We start from the raw sequence: 23,994 nt of genomic DNA on the forward strand, positions 1-23,994 counted from the left end.
AATCGCCAAATCCTCATCAGCCCTTCGCGAAGTGAGATGTCTTCGTCATTATCAAGATTGATCAACCCCCGACCGGCGCTTCTCAGGCTGATTGATACATGACCAGGTGCTTCCACTCGGAGCGTCTGCTTTTACTTAACTTATCTCCAGGAACACTCGCACTCAAGTCGAATTGTGTAGCAGGGGTGCAGCTTATTGTTCCCTTTTTATCAATGATCATCATTTTTTTTTGGAAGACTTGTGAGCGACCTGAGGCGAGTCAATATCGTGTCTGAAAGACCTGGAACATGGGCCTTTCATACTCCGATATCTACCAGGTATTCAAGGCGGTTCTGCCTTTTTTCAACCCGAAGAGACTTTTTTGCTTCTCCTAAGGCATAAGAATCGAGATTTTGTGTTCGTAAGGGGCAGAATTGAGTCTCGTAAGCCTCTGCGCGCGGGTGTTTGAGCATGAGTAACAGGGCCAAGTTGCGAGGAACAGTCGGTTGGAAGCTCTACAGCCCGGCGAGCTAGCTATATGAAGTTTCACAGCTCCAAAGGTTTTTGAGACCAAGAGTCGGTAGACTTGACCCAAGTTGCTTCCTCATCGAGGTTTAGTAAGACCAATTTCTCTTCCGTAATCCAGTGGATCGAAATCAGCCTGTTGATCTGTGATTTAACTTCTCCATGTTCTCACTGTTGCAAAGAATAAGTTGAATCTTTACTTTTTCACCTCTTGTTTGACGAGAGGAGCACAACGGCCAAGCCCGTACCATTGCAATAATGAAGTTGCCGTCAGGCTTTTGAAGAAGCACGGGCGCCAGGCTGAATTGCATCTGTGAAGGTGCGATTGCTTCCCTTTGCAAGTGAGTATTTCTCACCCCACTCAGGCCTTTCCCCTTGCCGGCACTTGGTCGTCGAAAGTCTCCCTCGCAAGGTCTAATCGACGGGACCGTCTTTATACGGCCCAAGCTGACATTCAATGCAAGAGACTAAATGGAGGACTCTCCAGGCACCAGTCTCAATGCATCGGTGAATTTCAGGTCATGCCGCGCGGACTTTGTCTTGAGCATAGCCTCTGGCCCCTCCAAGACCAAGCCCATCACCCCTTGACGGAGGTTCCGGATAATCTCCCGGGAAGCCATGCGCAACACTCTGGGATCGGGTACTTGGATCTATCGCACGCCAATAGGATGACTTGCAGGAGCCCACTTTCCAAAGTATGCACGCGACAGGGATGTGTGATCACTTTGGACGGGTCCAGCACTGCTCAAGACCGGAGGACAGGGCAGATGGATAGGTGGGCGATCAAAGCTTAGCAGCGCCCGTAGACCTGAGGCTTCGAATGGTGAAATCATGTGCATCTCTGGACGCCCCGCAATCCACTCTCTTTCCGGTGGGGAGTGAGGGTTCTCTATCGACGAGTCTGATGAGTTCATTGATCTTGGCAAAGGTGCAATTGACGTGTGGACTTGGGGATGGTGCATCCTTCTCCAGCTCCGATCTGGGCGGGGCAAGATCCTATCGGATCATCCGATCGACCGCCGGCAAAAGACTTTAGTGCCAAATAGCCCCAAGAACCCAAAGTCGTTCAATTGCCTGTAGTTCGTGGACCGTGGACGTGGGTCCTTGTATGGGGATGTGATCCCTTGCATGGGTTGCGATGCATCAAACGAGCAAACACTGCACTTTACACCCGACCTTCCTAAATTGATCATAGGGGTTTTGCATATGGACGCTATTGTGAGCCTGCCATGTTCTCGTTGGAGTCGATCAACCCCCTGGAGGCCATGCACCGAATTACGAGGGACACACTCACTTTATACGTCAACAGAGCCTCTGTTCGATACGATAGAGTGCGAGTGGCAACTCTGGAAAACAAAAAAGGAAAAAAAAAGAACTGATACTAAAAACGGCTCCGTGTACGTTTCTAGATTAACGGCAAGTAATTGGGTCGTAGGACGAGGTGGTACTGTAGATACTACTCCAATAGTCTGGTGCAGCCCATTCAGTCCCCACAAGTTTTGAAGAAAATCCTGGTCATGATCTTAGATCTCATGGAGACAAAGGGTCCGGCCGGGTCCACGGGAATATTTGTATTCTGAAACCTGCCCCGTGAATGTGGTATTCTGCTTCCACACGTGGCTGCCATATGGGCAAAGTATCCTCGCTTGGCCAACATTCTCCGGCTCTCAACCCCGTCCTGGATTGGCCGAGTATCATCGGAGCGAAGTGATAGATGAGGGACTGGCCAGATCAATTGCGCGAAGTGACCTCCTTCTTTGGCTTTGGCCGCCGACGTGACTTGGAGACCTCTGCTCACCCTCCACTGTCTTTTTCTTAATAACTTGTGGGGTTCTCAGTCTCCTCTTGGCTGGCCTTCGTTTAGTGTCCTCCGTGCTTTACAAGGGACGGAAAAACGTGAAGCGAAAATGGCGGACTCTCTCCCCCAAACTCCCTGCCATGACGAAGTCTCACCCTTGAAGACCAAGGGGGAGATTGACGAGGTTCGCCTGGAAGCGGCCCTCGGTCACAAGCAGGAGCTGACGCGAAACTTTGGACTGTGGAGTTTGACAAGTTTGGGCATCGTGATAGCCAAGTGAGTGAGAGATGGATTGTGTCTGATGATCCCTCACCGTTTTGGTGCATGATGAGACCGACTAACCTGCCGGACTTTAGCTCGTGGGCCTCCACAGGCGGTACAATTGTTGCAGCGTTGCAGAATGGGGGCCCGATGGCTGTGATCTATGGGTTGATTCTGGTGAGCATCTTCTACACGGCGATCTCGGCATCACTCGCAGAGCTGGCCTCGTCGATGCCATCCGCCGGAGGAGTCTATTACTGGTCGTCAGTTCTGAGTCGAAGCCGTGGACGCGGCGCCGGATTCATCACCGGATACTTCAACGCCTTCGCCTGGCTCCTATCGGCGTCATCGATGAGCTCCATCCTGGGCAACGAGGCCGTCGCCATGTTTCTCCTCAAACATGGCAAGATCGACTGGCGCTCTTGGCAAGTGTTTATCGTTTTTCAACTCGTGAATTGGTCATGCTGCGCGATTGTCTGTTTCGGTAACCGATTCATCCCATTTCTCAATCGTATCGCCTTGACCCTCTCGATGGTCGGATTGACGGTGACGGTGGTTGTGCTGGTCGTGATGCCCAAGAAACATGCGAGCAACGCGCAAGTTTGGACGGAATATCACAACAGGACCGGAGGCTGGTCGGACGGAGTGTGCTTCATGACTGGATTGCTGAATGCCGCATTTGCCGTGGGTACACCGGATTGTATCAGCCATCTGTCCGAAGAAGGTAGGATGAAATCACTTCCGAGAAATGGAGTCTCAAGCTCATGACTAACCGATCGTCTTCTCTCGTGGAACGCAGTGCGCAAGCCGGAGACCAGAGTCCCTCAAGGTATCATGCTGCAAATGCTGACCGCGTTCACCACCTCTTTCATCTATCTCATCGCTCTGTTCTATTCCATCCAAGATCTAGACGCCGTCTTTGCCAGCAGCATTGGCTCCTTTCCGACAGCCGAGATCTATCGACAGGCCACCGGCTCTGACGCCGGTGCCGTTGGCCTGATCGCCGTCCTCTTCCTCGCGACATTCCCCACGCTGATCGGCACCTTTGTGACCGGCGGCCGAATGTGGTGGAGTCTTGCTCGCGACAACGCAACCCCCTTTGCGAAGTACTTCGCGCAGGTCCATCCCCGATTCAACTGTCCCGTGCGTGCGACCGTGGCCATGAGTGCCATGGTGACGTGTATCGGCTGCATCTACGTGGGCAGCACGACCGCCTTTCAAGCCTTGATATCCTCGTTCATCGTCCTCAGTTCCCTTTCCTATTTCGGCGCCATCCTTCCCCATGTTCTCTCCGGCCGCAGGAACATGGTCCCCGGTCCATTTTATATGGGACAGAGATTAGGCATGGCCGTCAACCTCACAGCGTTGGCGTATATCTTGGTGACCGTGGTGTTTTTCTCTTTCCCCCTCATTCTCCCCGTGACCACACAGAACATGAACTATACAAGTGTCATCATTGTGGGTCTGATGGCGTTGTGCGCGATCTGGTGGATCTTCCGCGCACGTCGCAACTATCATGGACCGCAGTACAGCTTCGAAGCCGCAGAGAGATTGACTGCATATCAAACTGGCAAAGAAGGGCGGCGCTCATTCATCGACGTTGCCGACCCGAGCTCGGCGCCGCATGGGCAGGATCGGCATCAAAGGAGCTAGGTGACGCCGTTGAACAGTAGATGACGATGCTGTGATGATAATGATGATCCAAAAAAAGTTCTATGGTGTGGCTTTTCTGTGTAAATTAGTTTTTTTCCACCCCCTTCCCACATCCACCACTTCTGACGGTCTGACGCAAAGATTTCCCTTTTTCTGTTCTTGAAGATTCTCATTTTCATTTGATTGGGTTGTGCACCTGATTGCTGTTTGGTCATGGCTCATTTTTCATTTTTTTTTAGCCAGCAATGTCGATCTTCGAGGACAGGCAAATAAAACTGATGTCTGCAGCGCGAAAGAGAGATAAGTAGTCACCTCATAAAATGTCAAGTAGCTAGAAAATACAAAGCGAGAAGAGATGTTGACCACTATGAGAGTCATGTCAACGAGAGCTCCCAGTCTCAACGCATTACCCAGCGTGCCGTCCACTGTCAAATGGCTCTCCTACGAAACAGTGTCGTGAGTTCTTAGTAATCCTATTAATTCAAGGCGTTTCTGCATAAGAAACTGTCAATACTCGGCAGGGGAGACCACGTCACAACATGATCGTCATCACCGCTCACAAACGGGACTTGATGCTCTGCACACCCTCCCATGAGTCACCAGCCTCCAAAGTTTGCCATGTCGAAACACTTCCAGATTCAACGCACACCATGTTCTTGTACGCCTCGTCGGGGCCAAAGTCAGACATTCCCTTTGCCTTCTCGACCCAGGGATTCCAGACAACAATGTCGCCCAGTGCCTCTCGAGTGATACTGAACAGAGGCTGATCGTCAGATGCAGTGGAGACAATGATCGGTTTGGTGGGGTCCAGGTCCTGGTAGACACGGTCGGTCTCTTCGGTGATGGCCAGCGCCGGGAAGATTCAGTGTGTGTGCTGGCATTGCGGGTCTTGTCGACGTAGGTCTTGGACTCGAGGTTCTTGATGCGGATATTGGAGATGTCCTGACGAGGTCAGCTTTCCGATCAGTAGCATGACCGCACAGTACCGGTAGACCAGTGAAACAATCTTACCTCGACGCTCAAATACGTGTGCATCAAGACCTGGAACTCAAAATTCTCTTTGCCTTCATTTGTGACCTGCAGAGAGGTTTTGAGTGCGCTCTTGGTCAGCGTGACGCTGTAAACCAGGCCAAACTCATATGGCCAGGCCTTGCGGAATTCCTCGCTCAGCATGGTGTGTGACAATCCGAAATCCAGCTTCACAGCGAAGTCGCCCTTGCTCGCCTCCGACGAGGATTTGCCGAGGAACTCCCAGGTTGAATTGCGGGCGAAGCCATGTTGGGGAAGGGAGGAGGTCGCATGATTTTGAGGAGGGGGACCAAAGACCTATTGCAAGAAACCTCTATATCAGTACAGCTGCCCTACACCGTGAATAGTCTTGTGCGGGACCTCAAGTCCATCACGTACCGGGAAGACCAGGGGAATTCCTCCGCGGACAGGCTTAGAGCCATCCAGAACCGCCTTTTGGCTTAGGAAGAGCTGTTCTTGACCATTGGCTTTCCAGGAAGTAACGGTGGCCCCATAGAGGTAGACGGTGACGGATTCACCAGAGGGCAAGCTGGCCTCGATCAAGCCATCCTGAACAGAGACGGATGGCTGCGGGAGGGATGCGCCCACGCCGATGGCAGATGGCTTCTTGGAGCGGTCCATATTGAAGTTGGTGAAGGGCTGACGATGGAACTACGGACCCGAGGCAGAGATAAGGCTCGCAGACAGCTTTTGACAAGTGGACGGTGTTACAGACTCTGGTGACTTGGGAAGGTTCCGCGCTGAGCTGAGGTCATGGCGGGGAAATCGGAGGGGCCCGTTCGGAGCTAAGCCCCGCTGCGATCTGCCCAAACTCCAAACGGAAAAGTCAAAACATTCAGCCTCTTGGCCTGCGGGAGATCAGGCCAGGAACTGGGAGTTTCCAGACTGAGACTGATTTTGATAGCTCTTCAGGCTAACCATGAAGCTTTACGGCGACTTTTGCCTGGTATCTTGTGCATCACATAATGAGAGATTATCGACGTTGAATTTATCTACTGTGACGTATGAGTCAGCGACAGTGACCGATTGCCACTTAGTTTTAAAGCTTCCTACACAACTCATCGGGCATCTCGGTGCTGCGATGATTGCGGTGCATGTGCATCTATCCATGCTGCAAGAGAGTTGATGTATGCCCCTCAAAGCTGACCTCCTCAATCCGATGGATCTCATCTTCTGTCAATCGCCAGCCGAGTGCCTGCATGTCATCATCCGCCTGGCCAGGATCACGAATTCCGACAAGAGGCACCACGCCCTTGTTGATTGGATAGTTCAACGCCACAGCCGACAAAGGCACTCGACGATCGGCTGCGATGCCCTTGAGGACATTGATGGTTGGCTCCAGCATATGCATCGGATAACTGCTGAATCGTCGATTGGCCTTGGGCTCGTTGAAGCGCGAGTACTTGCCGGTCAATCGGCCTTCGGCGAGCGAAGCAAAGCCCTGGAAGCAAATTCCGCGCTTGAGACACTCACGGATCATCCCGCTCACTTCGGGTATACGGCGTAGCACTGAGTATTCGCACTGCGAGATTGACAAGGGCACGCTGCTTTTCGCCAGCTCCTCGGCCATTTTGATCATCTCCTGCGTGCTGTAATTGGCAACACCCACAGCACGCGTCATTCCCTCGTGTACGCATTCAGCCAGTCCCTCCGCAACCGTAGCAATAGAACTACCGTGAATCGGCCCGTCAACCAGATAGATGTCCACATAGTCCAGGCCCAACCGACTGAGAGATTCCCTGAGCCGAGCCTTGGGCCCACGCGACTGCATCAGAGTGTTGGAGAGACCGCCCGAGAACCACTTCGTTTGTACCACGAATGCATCCCGGGGCATTCCCTCGAACAGCGTTCCGCAGATTCTCTCGCTTTCGCCGTTCCCATAAGCCTGCGAGGTATCGACAAAGGTGAGTCCCACAGATTTGAGTTTAGCCCATGCGGCGTGAATCCGGGGCAGGTCGGTGATTGCATCGTAATCGAATGTTGCCTTGTCCCCCCACGACCAGGTGCCGATGCCCATGTACGGAATCATAATGTCCTTGCCGCCGAACGCTCGCACAGCAAGACGGTCTCGGGAGGTGGGGACAATATCTTCGGGGAGCAAGTGAGCTGGATCACTGAGGTTTGGATCAACAGATCGTGGACGGGCGGGGGACATGCCCTCCGTAGCTGACATGCCGGAAGCCAGTCCAGCTTGCATCATATACTGAGTTCCCATAGTAAGTTTTTCAGAGTCGTAGTGTGGGATTAAGATGACCTTTTGACTTCTTCTTCCTCTTCTTCCTTGTGGGTACTTTGAAACGTATCTACGCACCCAAATCTTGTCAGGAAAAAGCCCCTTATATACTCGCCCGCAACCCGTCCATACATCCTGAATCCACGGTAACTGGAAAGCGACATTTGGAGGCGGTGGCACCAAAGACTCGCGTCATTGATTTCTATACTATCTTGCCCGCGTTGCCTTAAACCACAGAATCGGAACAAAGGGATGCCTCGACCCAAAAGAGAGCCTGTCAAACTGGGGTTGCCGAATCATAGAAATCATCTATTTCGTCACATCACCAGCAAGCGCAGTGCCACCTTTCGAGGCAAACTTGCCCTGTGCGACGTCACCTCTGTGGCGGATTTCCTATGCCACGATTTTGTCTTCCCTTTGTATTTAACACTGAACCTCTCGCCGCTTTTTATCACTATGTAGGATCGAGTAATCCTCTGAGAGCTCCGATCCGGTCAATGGGGACTTCGGTTTGATTTGGTCACCGAGCATGCACTACTACCGCAAGGTACCTTGATAACACGTGAAGCTCTTAGATCTACGTAATGGCCCCTCTTATCAAAAAGCGTTAGCATCAACACTCAGTAAGCCTTAGCAAAGCACAATACTTAAGCAGCCTACCAAATCATCTATGTACTACCAGGGAATCCTCCCGATCTCTACAGCTCATAGAGAAGCTGATCTCAAAGTTATTATTCTGGTTTCATTACGAAAGGTCATTCTATTTGTATATTGGGGTCTGGGATCGTCTGAATCAAACAAGCATGGGATTAGCTAATTGTTGTGTCTGATATTCTCTATAGGCTTTGGAATGTACGCTATCATCGTGATGGGTGCGTAGTCCGGCAGTCTGCCGGCCATCGTTGATGGAGCTGGGGTGCCCTTATCTTCTTGAGCAAAAGTCTTCCAGCCTAGGAGGGAAAGTATTCTCATAGAACGCCAGAACAAACAAATGAACGATATCATTAAACTTCGCCTGGGATGAAAAGCAAAAAGGCCGCGGCTTGAAACGCGGAACACATTTAATATAGAGAAGCCTCACCATCATGGCACAGGAAATATTTTTCGTATAATGCAGTGGCCAATCAAGGTAGGTCGAACGCGAATACTCGAAATTAACTACAAAGGACTTGCTTGACTTGACTTACAAGGTTCATGATCATATACAAAACAAGGAACATTCAAAGGAAAATAGGCAGAGTGATGTTGGCAATTCAACCAGGCAGGCCTCATCGTGGAAAGATAAAGATAAATTCGATGATCAAAAGCAGGACCATAAACTCATCTTCATGAGCCAAGAAAGACAACAACAAAATATGGTAACAAGGGCTCACTCAGAAAGCCGAGGGGGATTTGAGTAACATAGCTTGTGCGTGTGGGGGAAATAGAGACATCGAACAAGTATAAAAATATGATAAAAAACAATGATAAGCCCTCACAAAGTTGAGAGACTACCGATCAACAAACGCCGCCGCCGCTATGCTAAGTTATCGTGGCGCCGAGAAGCTTCATGAGCTTCGACGCGGATATGGAACAGAAGATCATCAATCTCACGCAAGGCGGTTGGTCCCAAGCTCGCAGTTTTGATTTCAGAAAGTAGACTTCTCAGAGACTTGGAGATACCCACACCGCTGTTGTCGGATTCGCGGGTGGGTGAGACTGGCTCCGTTTCAACTGTAGCTGTGGTCAAGTCGAGAACCATGTCCGCTGTCTCTGCGGAAGGTGGATTTGACAAGGCGTCGACTTCCATCGTTTCTTCGCGGATGACTGGAGACTCAGGCATGTCCATCGATCCTACAGCCATGGCCAGGGCCTCTGTTGACTCCTGGGTAAGCGTGGTGACATTTGACGCTACGGCTGGCACGGGCTGTTGAGCAGACGCGTCCATCGATGCATCCACGCTCTCGCTGGCTAAGGCGTCCATGGACGCATTTGCGACCAATGCCGGTTCAGCCTCAAGGACACTGTGAGATGAATCTCGCTCAGTATGAGGTGAGACGGGATTGGTTTTCAGCTCTGCCTGGGAAGACCGCGATCTGCGTGAACGAGAGCTGCGCGAATTTTTGCTTCGCGGAGCGTTCCTCTTCTGCGAAGGCGCAGACTGATCCTCCAAGCATGCTGCTTTTCGGGATTTCTTGGCAGGTGGTTCAGGAGGCACATCTTCGAGTGCTTCCTGCTTAGCCTCCAGAATTTCAGCCTCTGGCGCCAGATCGGTGATGCAGAGATCATTTTCCCGCTTCTGAGAACTGCGGGTCATCCGGCGAGTCATGGTAGGTGAGAGGCTGGATACAGAACGAGTCCCAGATTGCTGGGAGCCTGTTGCCGCTGCCGTGTGGATCAGTTCAGGCTCATCCGTATCCTGGGCCATGGCACCTTTCGCAGTTGACAGACGTGTCGATCGCCGCCTATCAGCAACACCGGTCTTCTCACCATCGTCTTCGCGCTTCCTTTTCTTTGACGTCAACGCCTTCAAGGTTTGTGTTCCAAGAGCAGATACGTCCGTGGCCATATCGTTGGCGAGCTCCATATCTTGTTCCAGCTGAGAAGCAATCTGAGATTCCATATCCTCGCTGGAAGAGTCTGCATGATATTTTTGCACCAAGGGCGTCTGAGGTTCCTGGGAAAGACGCTGGTTTTCTGGGGGCGCTGGCTTCACGCTTTCCTTTCTCTTTCGCTTCTTTGATGAGGACTTGGATCTCTCTTGGTTGGAGGCTGCCTGGTTTCCAGCTCCCATGGTGCTACCAGACGCGATAGTCGGGGCCGTAACAGTGTCGGAGTGACTGTTAATTGGGCCATCTAATGTTTGTGATGAACGAGTTCGTCGACTGGGAGGTCTCTCATTCATGTGTGAAGATGACTCTGTTTTCTTGCTGCTGGCGGCAAGACTCGACTGGAGGAGTTTTCTCCTTTTTGCCCGCCGAGATGAGCTGGAGAGCTTCTTCGGGCTGCGGTTCTGAGATGTGGCTCCAGGCGGCGAGGAGGCCAGATCTGGCAGGTCTTGTTCCATACTGTCAGGGAGCTTGGTTCCTGGTGGGTTCGATTTCACAACTGGTGTTTGATCGCGCGTTGCGGGCGTAGGTGAAGATGCAATGAACCCCGCCTCATTTTCCGCTGGAGCCAAAGTTGGAGTTAATGGAACTCCAGACTGAACATGTAGTCGGCGAAGGTGTATCGGCGTATCAAAACCTAACTTACCAGGACTGTTCGCTGGCGAAGAGGATCGAATAGATTCAATCATGCGAAACATCTCCCGTCGACTCTTTTGAAGAGCAGCTGGTACATCCGAGTTTTCTGGTCCAGAGTATGTTGGCAGCTGAGGCTCGCCCAGCTCCGTGGGCTCGGGCAAAGCATGGTCATTGAATCCAAGCTCGGGGGAAGGGCCGTCGGGATCGACACTAGCTTCATGACTGTTTTGGCTCGCTGAATCGTCGAAACTAGCAAGGGAATCAAGCAGAGAAGTTGAGGACTATGCCACGCCGAGTATCAGTACGTTGTCACAAAAGCTAATGGAGATCCACATACCTCGCTCTCAGGTGACGGTGGTTCCGCCTGGTTTGCCAGCCTCGCGGTGGCCGCCGACAGAGCCTGTCCCATTGTTGTATGCGAAGTGGGTGACTCCAAATGTGTCTTTGCTGCGCACAAGAAGTCGACGAATTGTTGGGAGGTGGAATTGTGTGAGGAGTTCAGACCAGCGCAGATCAAAACTTCGAATTTTGGCAGAAGCAAATGCGTGTCATAGACAGTGCTGCGAAGGAAGTTGAAGAGTGAAGTCGAGAGCGCGCGGTGCTATTCATAAGAGTGAGGGGGTGATCGATTACCAAAAGAGAAAATGAGGTGTACCTACTGCAAACGTGATCAAGTCATCCTCCCCACGTGGAGCAAACAACTTCCCTTCTGCGTCTTCAATCCACAGTGCCAGTGGTGCCTGGACAATCTCAGCTGCCTGGACACAACACAGCGGCGGAGCTGAGCTGAAAAAGGACGCGAGAGATTCAACAAAGGCAGCAAGGCGAGGCAGATGTGATGTTATGATGTTACGGTAGCCTAGCTCCAAACTACGCCCAATAGTCGTCCAAAGACCGTCAGGAAAATCCGGCGATCTGATTGAATCAGGTGAGGATTCTCCTACTTCATGTTCAGCCTGAGGAACGAAATGGACGGACAGACAATGAGAAAGTAGAAAGCTTGTAGGCAGATAGGTATCGAACACGGCCATTGTAGACAAATGGCGTGCAATTGGTTCCACAACAAGCTCAACAACGGCAATGTCGTCTTTCTCAGTCCTCACAACGCGAGAGTAATCATTCAGAAGGCATGACCAGTCCGAAATTGCATCCGGGAACAAGTCCACGCCGGTGAGAAGTATGTCGGTGATAATTTCGTGATCTCGGGATGCGACACCGATGCGCTCGCGCACAGGTTCTATTGGAAAAGTGTTCAAGGCGCATGCTGCTGCCTTAGCTGTTTCAGTCCAGACAGTTGCCAATAAAGGTGACTCCCTAGCCGCATTCACCGAGTCCCCGGCGCTCACTTCGGCGCACTGTTTGAGAAACTCAAGTCGAGAGCCTCGCGAGATCCTTGCGTCGCAAGATGCTCTGATCAACCCGTGCACGAGACGAGAATATGATGGAGCCGGCGAAGGTATTGTGAGATCTCTGCTGATAAGCCGCAAAAGATGAATGGCAGGACTGTGTAAATTCGTTGACGAGGGAGGCGAACGATGGGTTGGGGTCGCAGAGGACTGGAAGACGCCGTCTTCAGTCAGCAGCATGAGCTTTTCAGTGAAAGGTACCCCACCAAGAGATACGATCATAGTCTTCGATAAAAACCGAAATCTCTCGCAAAAGGTGTCCTGAGCATCTTCACCCATAGCATTCAGCCCTGACGGCCCTGCAGCCCACAGACGATGCAGAAAACCGAGGACGCTACCTACAGCCTGCATAGACTCTCCAGAAGGGGTAATTTCCTTGCTAGAGGCAAGCGATAGCGCATTTGCGAGGCTTTTCCAAGCAATAGCAATGTTCGATTCATGGATTGCTTCAGTATTCCAGACAGATGTTTTGAAGAGAGACTCAAAAACTTCCAGAACTACTGATACCCTCGCTCGGACCCATCGAGGCTCAAGGGATGGAAGCTCCTCGACCTCCATTCTCGCGTTGTCTGTTATTCGAGTCTCGGCCCAGACTTTTGCTTGCGGACTCCAGAGCAGGTTTGATACAACGAGTGCTGTTGTATTGCTCAGGCCTGGATGTGAAGAAAGAATGGTTGCGGACGGTATAGCAACGTATTCCTCCCATATCACGTCGACATGATGATAAGGCAATGAAGGGCGGAATGCGTAATAGAGCAGGTGGTAGTAGCTGCTCAACGCCAGTTGCGCGGGCTTTGCCCCTGGTTTATCAGACTTCTTCCGCTCAAATTGCGAAAATACCGGCTTGCCCAGCATCTTCAACAACGACCGGCTCGTATTCTCATTAGGGCTCACGGCATAGATAAACCGATTCCAAGCCACGATAGCTTGAGACTTGATGGCCGGCTCGCTGCAATTGAAACATCGCTGAAGAACGAGAACCCACTCCTTGAAATGCTCCCACTGATCGAGAGTCCACTTTTTGCTTCTCAAAAGCAGAACTATGATACTCCAGATTTGCGGAACGTGCATACCGGTATCGAGAGTCGCGACCATGCGAGACATCCTCTCCTTGATCTCGGTCACCAATTTGCGGTTACCCTCCAGGGGCCGATCAAAAAGTTGCCGGACAGTGCTCGAAAGCGAAGGTGTTGGGCCAGCGGTCACGGATATCTGGAAGCCAAGAGCGATGGCTTTGATTCGAGTCTCTTTGTGGGAATGGAGAAGACCAAAGACGAGATGCTCCATCCACGATGAGGACTGGGAAATAAATGTGGACTTGAATTGGGAGAGGAGCCGCTGGTAGATGCTCAGGCGATGAAATGAGATGGCTTTTCCGGTAACATGTTTGCTCAAGTCTTGAAGCGCAGTGAGAAGGCGAATGATCCGTGAAGTTGTCATAATTTTGGCACTGAAATTTTGCGTAGAGAGAATGGACAAGTAGTGGGTCAAAACGGACTTGGCACCTTTATTCTCCTGGAGGGAGGTGATGGCGTGCTCCACCAGAAAGGCCTTGAAGTCCTCTGGCAATTGTGAGGAGATGTCCTGTTGCCAAATAAAAGCAGCTGAGAGCTTCAATGCCTGGTTCGCGAGTGTTGTATCCATAGGAGTGCCGTGAACCAAATCGCGGGTCACATCGCGCTGGATGAAGTCCGTGATCAAGCCCAACTTTTCCCCAATTTCTTTACCCCCAGGCAAGCTATCGTATGTCCGCAGTGCGTTGAATAGATTCATGTATGCGTCGAGGCGAGAGGAGATACTCTCCCCTGCCAATTGCTGAACCACTGACTCCAGCAGCATGTCGATTGACTGGGTTGTGAACCGATTGACGTTGGGAGACCACACGGGAATTGGAGAACTTGTTTCTTTGAGGATTGATTTGAAGGCTTTTCCTTCAATCCTCTTGCTGCTTTCCGTATGCGCTTTTGCTGGTAAATTCGTCGCGGGATGTTTGCCGCTCGAGTCTGACTTGGGCGAGCCGATGACAGTATGCAGCCATGGCGAGAAATTGACTCGTTTGGAACCGTGACTCGACGGGGGCAGTTTGGTAGCGTTTGCTGGCCGCACGGAGGCCTCCGGGGTCTGTAAAAGATTGGCGGACTGCTGCTCGTTCTCATCGGTTCGGGAACCCGGCCTAGGAGGAGTCGGTGGGCGAGCAGGAAGAGGGCCGGGGATCTCGACCATGGTTTAGAAAGAGATGAGATCAGGAGGCAGCCGAAATGGAACAGTTAAAGACCATTGCTGGATTTCATGCAGGCGCGATCAAAAACACTCAAAGTCGTGTCGCTGGACTTGGATCGTACTGGAGCTTTCCGGGCAAGCGTCGAGAACATCCAGACTCATCTCCGTGAAAAGTAACTAGCGCGCCTGTCGCGAATCGCGTAAAGTGGCCGCGTGAAGCCTCATCAGTCAGGCAAAAAGGCACCGAGGCAATCAGGCACTCGGAGCGGGCGTGACAGGTCCCACGCTGGCTCGCATTGCCGTCGTTGGCATACGACGATTCATGGAATTGCTCCCACTCGCGAGCCTGAGTCTGGCTTACTCTGCTTTTACGGTGATAACGAAGACTCCCTGTACTTAGACTAGGAAGGAATCACCCTTTGATCGCAGTCATCGCGGGGTTAGGCAAGACAATGTCTGCCGGTTGTTCGTGGGCTGTCTGTCACGCTCTCCATATGAAATAAGGCAACTTATTGCTGTCCACGTGTATGAACAGGTGTAATATTGGAAGGGCTTTGTACAGACTGTATGAGATCAGGTGCAATGGCCTACAGATTGAAGCTCAAGGGTGATTTGCACCTACAATAAATCGTCAAGTAATGGCCGACCGGACGTGAACTCTGGCGAAGATGGCCAACAAGGGATCGATCCCGAAGCTTGGGTGGGGTGAGCCAGCTACTCCTCCAGGAGGGACTCTGCTGGAAGTCTGTTCCCCGCGTCGCGCATCGACCATCCCTTTTATTTGGAATTTGCAAGCAAGCGCCGCTTCCTGCAAGCAACATTTTGGCTGACAGTGACGGAGATCTTGTGGCATATTACAGGACAGCGCCTGAGCATTTTCTTCATCGCCCGCTCTGCGACAAGGACAGTTCCAACAGGAAGTAAAGTTTTCAGTTCGGACGGGGCCCAGCATGAGCCTCACCCGACTGCAGGGAGCAGGTATGTAGCCTGTGGCCATTCTCGTCGTTGGCACATGCTCAAAGATTCTTCAGATTTCAAAGTTATCCAACTGACTATTCACACAGCCAAGCTGCAGCAAGTGACTCGGCTGCTTGCCTCTCTCAAGGATGACCTCAACGAGAGCCACCTTACCCCAGCGCGTGAGTCTCGCGACTTGAGCCGTAATCGAAAGTATTGGTTTAGAGTTTTCTAAATTCAAGGTCAGAGAAAAGCGAAATTCTCTTACAATTACGCCAGCATGGCACGAGTCCTGTTGACGCTGGGCCGATTTACAGCAGTGAAGTATGATGCGCATTCACTTTGCTCTTTATCTATCGCATCACACTCCGATTCTGACAACTCGCCAGGGAATTAAATTGTTAGCGCAATACGGTCTCAACGGAGAAACGGCCGACGTTCGCCGTGCCGCGTTGCGCTGCGTTGCCAATGCCCTCCTCCTTGATACAAACATGCGTCAGGCTTTTGTGGATACCGGATATGGGGGCAAACTAGCAGAGAGACTGAAGGTACTAGAATATTACACTTGTTCCGGAATTTCCAAGCTCTGACCGAAGTATCCTGACGTTTTATAGACTGAAAACTCGGAGGACGAGATGATTACAAGTCGAATCTTGTTTCTTTCAACTTATGACAGCAACTTGGACTTCGACGCCCTTATCAAGAATCATTCACTCGGAGACAATGTCAACTATGTACGAGAGAAGCCCTTCGATCCGCTAACGGTGGTCCATGCTGATCTCTATCAAGCAACTGGCCCGACATGCAAAGCAATTCCCCAAATCCGGGCGAAAGCCACTCACGCAGATGGATGAGCTGGCTCTAATTGATACCTTGAAGCTTGTCTTCAACGTTTCAAAACTGTTCCCCGACCTCGCCAGCACGTTTACCCCTTCGATCCAGCCCATCTTAAAAATCATCAGCAGGATGGACATTCCGGCAAAACCCCTTGATGGTTTAATGAGCTATTTGATAAACTCCTTATCTGTCCTCGATCTGGAGGGCAAGAAAGAGAGTCACTTTGAGAGCAATCCGTTGTTCCCCAAATTCAATCAGAACTGTAATGTTGATAAGTTGATCAACATTCTCGATCGGGCAGTGTCACTTTACCGCCCCGAGGAGCTGGAGGAGAAAGCAGTCCCACTCCTGCACTCGCTCATTGTCGTCCATGAAGTCGCCCCGGACGGCCCCCGAAAGTATATGCAATGGCTTCTCCTGCCAGAAGATAATGATCGCAGCTTGCCAATTGGACGCTCCGACACGCTCGCCTCGAAGTTGTTACAGCTTTCGACAAGCCCTTACCCAAATCTTAAAACAGGAATTTCCGAACTCATGTTCGTTCTTTCAGGCAGGGACGCCGAGAACCTCACCCGAAAAATCGGGTACGGATTTGCTGCTGGGTTCCTCGCTTCTCGTGGAATGGAAATTCCTCAGACTGCTGGCGAAGCGTTCGCAACAAATGGCGCCGGCGGCCTCGATCTTGAGGTGAATCCCGTCACTGGCCAACGGTTGGCAGCCGAGCCAAAGGATTCGGGCCCACCCATGACCGAGGAGGAGAAGGAGAGGGAGGCTGAAAGACTATTTGTCTTGTTTGAAAGGTAAAAAGCCCGCAACATGATATGAAGATTGCTCCCCCAGGCTAACCATTTTATCACGTAGGGCGAAAGCGAACGGTCTCATCAGCGTGGAAAATCCCGTGGCGCAGGCAGTCCGCGAGGGGAGATTCGAGGAACTCCCAGATGATGCCGATAGCGACTAGACGCATCAATGATCACATGTGCTTTGCTAAACGTCTTGAAATCTGTGTTGTAAATAAATATCTAGACACCTCATATTGTTCCATCCCTAGACCCTGCGATCAGACTCGCAGAAGCACATGGCATTAAGCTAAACGACAGATTGCAGCATGAGAGCAGCATGACCATGTACAGTGTGGTATATGCTACCAGGCACACGGGCATACCCCATATACAAGCATAATGACTATGACTTTTCTCAGTCAAGCTTTTGGGAAGGCGATCCCCAGACCAGGCTAAAACCTTCTCTCACTTCGCTCGCTCTCAGTAAGCATTTGCCTTTTTCCAAGAATCCATTCGAAGCGCCGGGAAGCACACAGGTGCCCCTCGGCGGTTCCCGAGCGGGCGGCGACATGACGTACCTTGGATCGGGCCACTTTTGTGTGGCAGTATTCCTCTCCGCCCGCCGAAAAATTATTGGCGGGGCAAAGTTGTCACGCTTAAAATCACGCGATCCCTCTCGCAGCGCCTCTTCTGTAATATCGCTACTTCAGAAGCATTGAAATTGACAAAGATATCAATAACGCCAAAATGTCGAAGCCTTTTGATCCCGAGCAGGCCGAGAACCTGGAGGATGTAAGTCACCAAGATCTTGCCCGCCGCATCGGTGGTTGGAACTAACAATTCGTACAGATGGAGAAGCAGTTCGCTGTCAAGGGTCAGTCGCACGCCGCTTGGCTTCATCGCGTTCAAATTTCTGTCGATATTTGATATGAGACTGAACCTCTTATCCCAACATCCGCTGACGGTCTTGTCTTCCCACAGCTGTCGAACACCTCATGACATACTCGGCGATCCTCGAGAAGGTGAAGGGCTCGCAGCTGCGTCTCACTAAGATGGATGACGAAATCTACGAGTCTTTCGTGACTGAGTTCCCCGAATTCGATCCCGCTGCCACCATCAATGAGGACGAAATGAAGAGCAAGGCCGGAAAAGAGAAGTGGCGCAATTGGATCAACAAGTTCGATAAGAAGATTGAGGATTTCAATTTCGGCACAATCATCCGTACCCGAGCCGACGTTGAATACGATCAGGACACTACTGTCTTTGGTGGGTTTCATGAGCAGATCTCATCGACCAGCGCCCAATCACTTTTCACATGAGCTAATTGCATATCCAGGTGTCCGCATGCAATTCTATGCCATCGAAATTGCTCGGTAAGACTTTCTGTTTCCCATGATTCGATCGAGGCGACCTTTCACTGACCCACACTAGCAACCGCGCTGGACTGAACGATTGGATCTATGAGCGTTCTCAGAAGGCGAGCTCTTGAGTTCACCCTGCCTCTCTTTTTTTTTCTCCGATTCTCTGCAAAGAGGCTGCACCACCTGTAGCACGTGAAAGGCTTTCTGCCTTAGCCCTGGAGGCTGACTACGTCAAAAGCTCAGAAGGAAGTGCTCCACTGACTCGATTCGTGACGCCCTTGGGACATGCTGTTAAAGAATGACCATGACGAACGCGCTGGAATGTTTATACTTTAGTTGGACGGCTGTGGCTACTCGGTCAGATGCCTTTTTTTCTGAAAATTCACAATATACCCAGAATGAACATGGCTTTGTTTAATCAGCATGGTTGTGCATTCTCATCTCCCGGCGTGTTCATTACGCGCAGCGGGACTGATTGAAACAATCGAAAAAATAGTTACTAGACTCAGAGTGCCATTACGAGGTGCTATGCACTCAAGGCTGTCAATTTCAAGGCTGTCAATTTCTACATGCGATATTGAAAGGTATGGGGAAATACAAGACAGACGGATGAAACCTTTTTCTTTTTCTTTTTCTTTCATCGTCTGTCATGTTGGCTGCACGTGGCGCGAAGAACAATATGCCGCCACGGCATTGTTCCATGGGGGTCTCCCGAAGATTCGGCCTCGACTGCCCTGTGCTTCCGCATTGGGAAGTTTGACCTTGAGACAAAGAAAACACAACAGACACCTCAAAACGCGACTGAGAAATCGAAATCTGATACCGGGCTTATCTTCTCATACTACACACCTCTCAAAGCCTTGGAGCCGATTTTCTTCGCCTGTCACATGAGAAACCGACAATATATGAATCATTCTAGCCATGCAACCTTCGGATCAATTGTCTGGTGTGGGCAATCACATCGCAACTGAGGTCTCGCCCGGGTGGAAATCGTTATTTAGCTTCACCGGCCGAAAGCATGTGCCATCTCTGATCGTTGGAGCTGTTCTAGCTCTGCTTGCAGGATCAGTTACACCCGTTCTTGCGATTTTTCTGGGAAATATTTTCGACTCCTTCACAAATTTCGGTGCCGGAGAAATTACTTTTGAGGTTCTTCACAACAAAATCGTAGCGAGCTGCTTTGGAATGTTGGGTCTTGGTGCCGCTGGATGGGTACTGAACAGCGCCTACTTTGCGATGTTTATCGCCTTTGGCGAATTGCAAGCTTCCAGTGTCCGAAGCAGGCTTTTTGCCGAGCTCATTCAACGAGACGTTGAATGGTTTGAAGCCCGAAATGAGGGTTTGGGAGCTCTGCTTTCTGGGATACAAGCGTCAGTGCTTTCAATGTTCAGAATGTAGGCAGATTTCTAACGTTGCCAGCAGCCATATCCACGATCTTCAAACCGCGACATCTCAGCCTCTTGGACTTCTTTTGCAGTACTTCTGTCGGTCTTTGGCGTCCTTGGGACTAGGACTCTATACGTCTTGGAGCTTGTCCTTGGTCACGCTAGCTGGAATACCAATATTCTCGACCATCATTGCTTGCCTTTCGACAAGGATGAAGTCCAGCATCGAGGCGCAACAGAAGGAAATCACACTAGCGTCAAAGGTCGCGAGTAATGCGATCAACTCAATTGATGCGGTCAAATGTCTGAATGGACAAAACATCGAATCACGGGGTTTCTCTGCGCGGGTCGACGCATCCGCGACTCATTACCGTCGGCAGGCGAGACTAAACTCCTTGCAAATATCTTTTGTTCGATGGATGGTATTTGGAATGTTCGTTCAGGGATTTTGGTTCGGCAGTTCTCTTGCGAGAGCAGGCAAGATGACATCGGGTGAAGTCTTGAGGACGTTCTGGGCTTGCTTAACTGCAGCACAGTCAATTGAACAAGTGCTACCTCAAATGATCGTGTTGGAAAAGGGGAAAGTCGCAGGTGCTGTCCTCACATCGATACTGCGCCGGCAATCATGTCACACATCTGCGACTGAAGCTAAGGGTACACTTTATCCGGAGCATTGCGAAGGTGACATCGAAGTGAACAATGTACGTGGAATGCAAATCTCCGGCGTGGCTAAGGTATAGCTAAAATATAGGCTGATATTATGAGTAGGTGTCATTCGCATATCCAAGCCAACCAGACCGCGTTGTCCTCGAGGAGTCCACTTTTTTCTTTCCTGCAGGAGAGACAACTTTCGTCATTGGCAAGAGTGGCTCTGGAAAAACGACACTTGGTCAAATATTAATGCGATTTTATCCATGTCGATCCGGCGGGATTCTGATTGACGGCAACCCGATTGACAAACTTGACATCAATTGGGTCCGCAACAATATCACATTGGTTGAGCAGCGCAGCGTTCTTTTCAACGACTCTGTTTTGAAAAACATTGCCTTTGGTCGGCATGGGCACGAGTCTGTTTTGCTTGACGATGTGCAAAGCTCTATTGAAGTCGCAATGCTCCAAAGTGTGCTGGACGTGCTGCCCAAAGGCCTTGATACCTGCGTTGGTCCTGGCGGAGGTCATTTGAGTGGTGGACAGAGACAAAGAGTCGCAATAGCCAGAGCCAGATTGCGCGATACCCCGATTCTCATCATGGACGAACCTACCAGTGCGTTGGATCCGGAAAATCGGTTGGCTGTGATGAAAGCGATCAGGAAATGGCGGAGAGGGAAAACCACCATAATCATTACCCACGACATGTCCCAAATCAACCAGCAGGGCTTCGTTTACATTCTTGAAAATGGGCGTATTCTTCAGAGTGGCTACCGAGCCGCAATTGAGAAGCAGCCTGAATATGAGAGATACTTTCACAATACGCCGAGAGAAAACTCAGACACAGTGACGAGAACAGATCAGACGTCGAGCGAACAGTACTGTGGACATTTTGAGAAGAGACTGGCTCGGTGCAGCATGGGAGACCATTCGATCTCACCTCAGCCGGTACGCCGAAACTCCAGGACGTCTGGACCCCAGGCGCACTATCGGTCAAGGTCATCGTTCTCCAACATCTACGACTATGCTCCGGGAAGGGAAGAACGGCGCTCAATTGACAGTACAATGCTAGGCATAACCTGTGATATCAGCAAACGCGGGTCCACGCTGGGGATGCCGAGAAAGGATTTTTCACCCATGCGGCCGAGCTCGTGCTATTCAAGGCCAATGGAGGAGTTGGAAATGACTTCACTAGAGCATGGTGATAACCCATATCAGGCGAGCCCTACAATTACTTCTTCCATTGCTACGGATGTTGGAATTCGAGAAATCGAAATCTCAAAGGCCAAAGTGACGAAGAACGAGTCTGAGGCTTCTCTCTACCACATTATGAGAAGTGTCTTACCTGCTCTGACGTCGAATGAGAGGCTGGTCCTGTCACTTGGGCTTGTCTCGGCGCTAGCTCATGCGAGTGCAACTCCCGTCTTTTCCTACTGCCTTTCGCAACTGTTCAGTACCTTCTATGCTGGAACCAATAGTGCCAGGCTTACGATGGTCTGGTCACTAGCTGTATTGGGAGTCTCTATCGGCGACGGTCTAGCCTCATTTTTCATGCATTACTTTTTGGAGTCTTGCGGGGAGGCTTGGATGAATACACTACGAAAGCGGGCCTTTGAGCGAATACTCGATCAGCCTCGGGCTTGGTTTGAGCTGGAAGGCCATAGTCCCTTCAGGCTCACAGCTTACCTTGATCAAAACGGTGAAGACATGCGAAATTTACTTGGCCGTTTCGCTGGTTTTGTGATTGTGGCAATTTCAATCACGGTTATGGCCATTATCTGGAGTTTTATTGTCTGTTGGAAGCTCACGCTAGTAGCTCTCGCATGTGGGCCTCTCATCTACGTGATCACTCGGGGATTTGAAGGGGTCAGCGCTTTGTGGGAACATCGGTGTAGAGAAGCAAACGCCGTCACTACTGATATCTTCATGGAGACATTCTCGGAGATTCGAACGGTCAGAACCCTGACGTTGGAGGGTTATTTCCATAATAAACATGCCAAGGCGATAACAAAGTGCCTTGGAATTGGTTTGAAACGCGCTTGCTACACGGGCTTGCTCTTTGGTCTGCTGGAGTCGACAGTCATGTTTGCAAGCGGTAAGTCAAATCTCGGTCTTGAACCCTCAGTCTGCACTTCCGACGTGTGAACATTTAGCCTTGTTTTTCTACTATGGAGCTGTGCTTGTGGGAGCAGAATTCACTGTAAACGATGTGATGGTGGTGTTCTCTCTTCTCCTTTTCAGCATAGGGTATGCTGCCCAGATCTTGTCGTGGAGTAAGTGACAAGCGTGCACCACGCTAGAAATAACTCGTTTTCTAATCTTTTCCAAGTCCCTCAAATTAGCACATCTCGTGAAGTCGCAATAAAACTTCTTCATCTTGCGAATCTTCCCCGCGGAAAATCACACGAGCATCGAGGACACCTGAAATCCACCTGTCTAACTCCCATTCAATTTACCAACTTGGACTTTAGATATCCGTCAAGACCCGATGCTAGAGTACTCAAGAACGTTTCGTTCTCTGTCAGTTCGAACTCATGCACCACTATTGTTGGTCGATCTGGCTCTGGAAAATCCACTATTGCCTCCATTTTGCTCGCTCTGTACGAAGCGCCAGTATCCAGAGACGGCCGACCTACTGTGAAACTTGGCAGTCATGACATTTGTCAGCTGCATACACCAACACTGAGATCCCACATCTCGTTGGTGTCGCAACAGCCCATTATCTTCCCCGGCACTATCTACAACAACATCAGTTACGGGCTCGCGGATCAAGCCTCCATTCATAGCGTGCGCATGGCCGCCAAGGCAGCGGGGATTGATGATTTCATCACATCACTACCTAATGGATACTTCACTATGATCGGCGATGGCGGCGTGGGTCTATCGGGTGGGCAGAGGCAGCGTCTGGTGATTGCTCGTGCGTTGCTCCGAGAACCGCAAGTTTTGGTCCTGGATGAGGCCACTTCGAGTCTTGATCCTGCTGGGGCTGAGGTTGTTCGTCAGACGGTGCAAAGGCTTGTGGCAACCTGTGATCATCTTACTGTGATTATCATCACTCACGCGAAAGAGATGATTGAGATTGCGGATCATGTTGTGGTTCTGGACGAGGGAGTGGTGGTCGAAAATGGCTCGTATCAGGAGCTTTCCAGAAAAAGAGACGGGAAACTATACAGTTTGATGAATGATCCCGAGCGGGCTTAGTTGTTTTTCCTCGCCTCTACCCTGCTTCGTTTGCTCTTCTTTGCTCTTCTTTGCTCTTCTTTGCTCTTTCTTCTTCTAATCGCGTCAATGATTCTCTCAGTATACAAATCATCTGTTCAAAAATGGCCCTGTTTTTTTTTTTATTTCAAAATTTCAATTTTGATCTCATTCTGTCCAAGACAAACTGTGTAGACTACACTCTGCGAGGTCCAAACGTCCAAACGGATGACTTTCATTGCTAGGTGGTGTTTCGTGGACATGTGACTTGCAGACCGCTTTGGCGTGGGGTCTACTTTCTGGGAAAATATGTAAGCGCCAATTTCCAAGAGGCATAGTTCACTTGGATTAGAAAAATTGAAATGGTGTGGCTCACAGGACAATGGACAACAGGCTGTTTCTTTCCAACGGACTACACGATGCCAAGACTCTCGAGGCGCCTTGCGGGGGCCAGGCTCTAAAAAGAGCGGGAGTTGCTCTTTGCCGATCATCCGCTTC

The 23,994-nt window shown here is 50.7% G+C and overlaps 7 protein-coding genes across 7 annotated transcripts; 4 read left to right on the forward strand and 3 right to left on the reverse strand.

The window, feature by feature from the left end:
• Positions 1-2,411: 2,411 nt before the first annotated feature.
• POX_b02421 (uncharacterized protein) lies at positions 2,412-4,216 on the forward strand (the record flags this gene model as incomplete). The annotated part of the gene is made up of 3 exons (XM_050111335.1): positions 2,412-2,578; positions 2,659-3,287; positions 3,363-4,216. The coding sequence occupies 3 exons, from the start codon at positions 2,412-2,414 to the stop codon at positions 4,214-4,216; spliced, it is 1,650 nt and encodes a 549-aa protein (XP_049971681.1).
• A 556-nt stretch (positions 4,217-4,772) lies between these two features.
• POX_b02422 (uncharacterized protein) lies at positions 4,773-5,866 on the reverse strand (the record flags this gene model as incomplete). Its single annotated transcript, XM_050111336.1, has 4 exons — positions 4,773-5,030; positions 5,096-5,158; positions 5,228-5,542; positions 5,624-5,866. The coding sequence occupies 4 exons, from the start codon at positions 5,864-5,866 to the stop codon at positions 4,773-4,775; spliced, it is 879 nt and encodes a 292-aa protein (XP_049971682.1).
• A 481-nt stretch (positions 5,867-6,347) lies between these two features.
• On the reverse strand, positions 6,348-7,460 carry POX_b02423 (uncharacterized protein; the record flags this gene model as incomplete). The annotated part of the gene is made up of 1 exon (XM_050111337.1): positions 6,348-7,460. The coding sequence occupies one exon, from the start codon at positions 7,458-7,460 to the stop codon at positions 6,348-6,350; it is 1,113 nt and encodes a 370-aa protein (XP_049971683.1).
• Positions 7,461-8,994: 1,534 nt separating this feature from the next.
• On the reverse strand, positions 8,995-14,331 carry POX_b02424 (uncharacterized protein; the record flags this gene model as incomplete). Its single annotated transcript, XM_050111338.1, has 4 exons — positions 8,995-10,628; positions 10,713-10,983; positions 11,040-11,303; positions 11,362-14,331. 4 exons carry the CDS (start codon positions 14,329-14,331, stop codon positions 8,995-8,997), a joined length of 5,139 nt encoding a protein of 1,712 aa, XP_049971684.1.
• Positions 14,332-15,278: 947 nt separating this feature from the next.
• On the forward strand, positions 15,279-17,083 carry POX_b02425 (uncharacterized protein; the record flags this gene model as incomplete). The annotated part of the gene is made up of 7 exons (XM_050111339.1): positions 15,279-15,306; positions 15,393-15,467; positions 15,533-15,609; positions 15,675-15,833; positions 15,900-16,019; positions 16,075-16,922; positions 16,984-17,083. The coding sequence occupies 7 exons, from the start codon at positions 15,279-15,281 to the stop codon at positions 17,081-17,083; spliced, it is 1,407 nt and encodes a 468-aa protein (XP_049971685.1).
• A 568-nt stretch (positions 17,084-17,651) lies between these two features.
• On the forward strand, positions 17,652-18,393 carry POX_b02426 (Protein PBDC1; the record flags this gene model as incomplete). Its single annotated transcript, XM_050111340.1, has 5 exons — positions 17,652-17,696; positions 17,754-17,778; positions 17,886-18,170; positions 18,241-18,277; positions 18,336-18,393. The coding sequence occupies 5 exons, from the start codon at positions 17,652-17,654 to the stop codon at positions 18,391-18,393; spliced, it is 450 nt and encodes a 149-aa protein (XP_049971686.1).
• Positions 18,394-19,186: 793 nt separating this feature from the next.
• On the forward strand, positions 19,187-23,499 carry POX_b02427 (uncharacterized protein; the record flags this gene model as incomplete). Its single annotated transcript, XM_050111341.1, has 5 exons — positions 19,187-19,635; positions 19,688-20,351; positions 20,419-22,393; positions 22,452-22,571; positions 22,628-23,499. The coding sequence occupies 5 exons, from the start codon at positions 19,187-19,189 to the stop codon at positions 23,497-23,499; spliced, it is 4,080 nt and encodes a 1,359-aa protein (XP_049971687.1).
• Between the last annotated feature and the right edge of the window lie 495 nt (positions 23,500-23,994).

Source organism: Penicillium oxalicum, chromosome II, assembly GCF_001723175.1.
Source record: "Penicillium oxalicum strain HP7-1 chromosome II, whole genome shotgun sequence".
In the NCBI taxonomy this organism is placed as follows: Eukaryota; Fungi; Ascomycota; class Eurotiomycetes; order Eurotiales; family Aspergillaceae; genus Penicillium; species Penicillium oxalicum.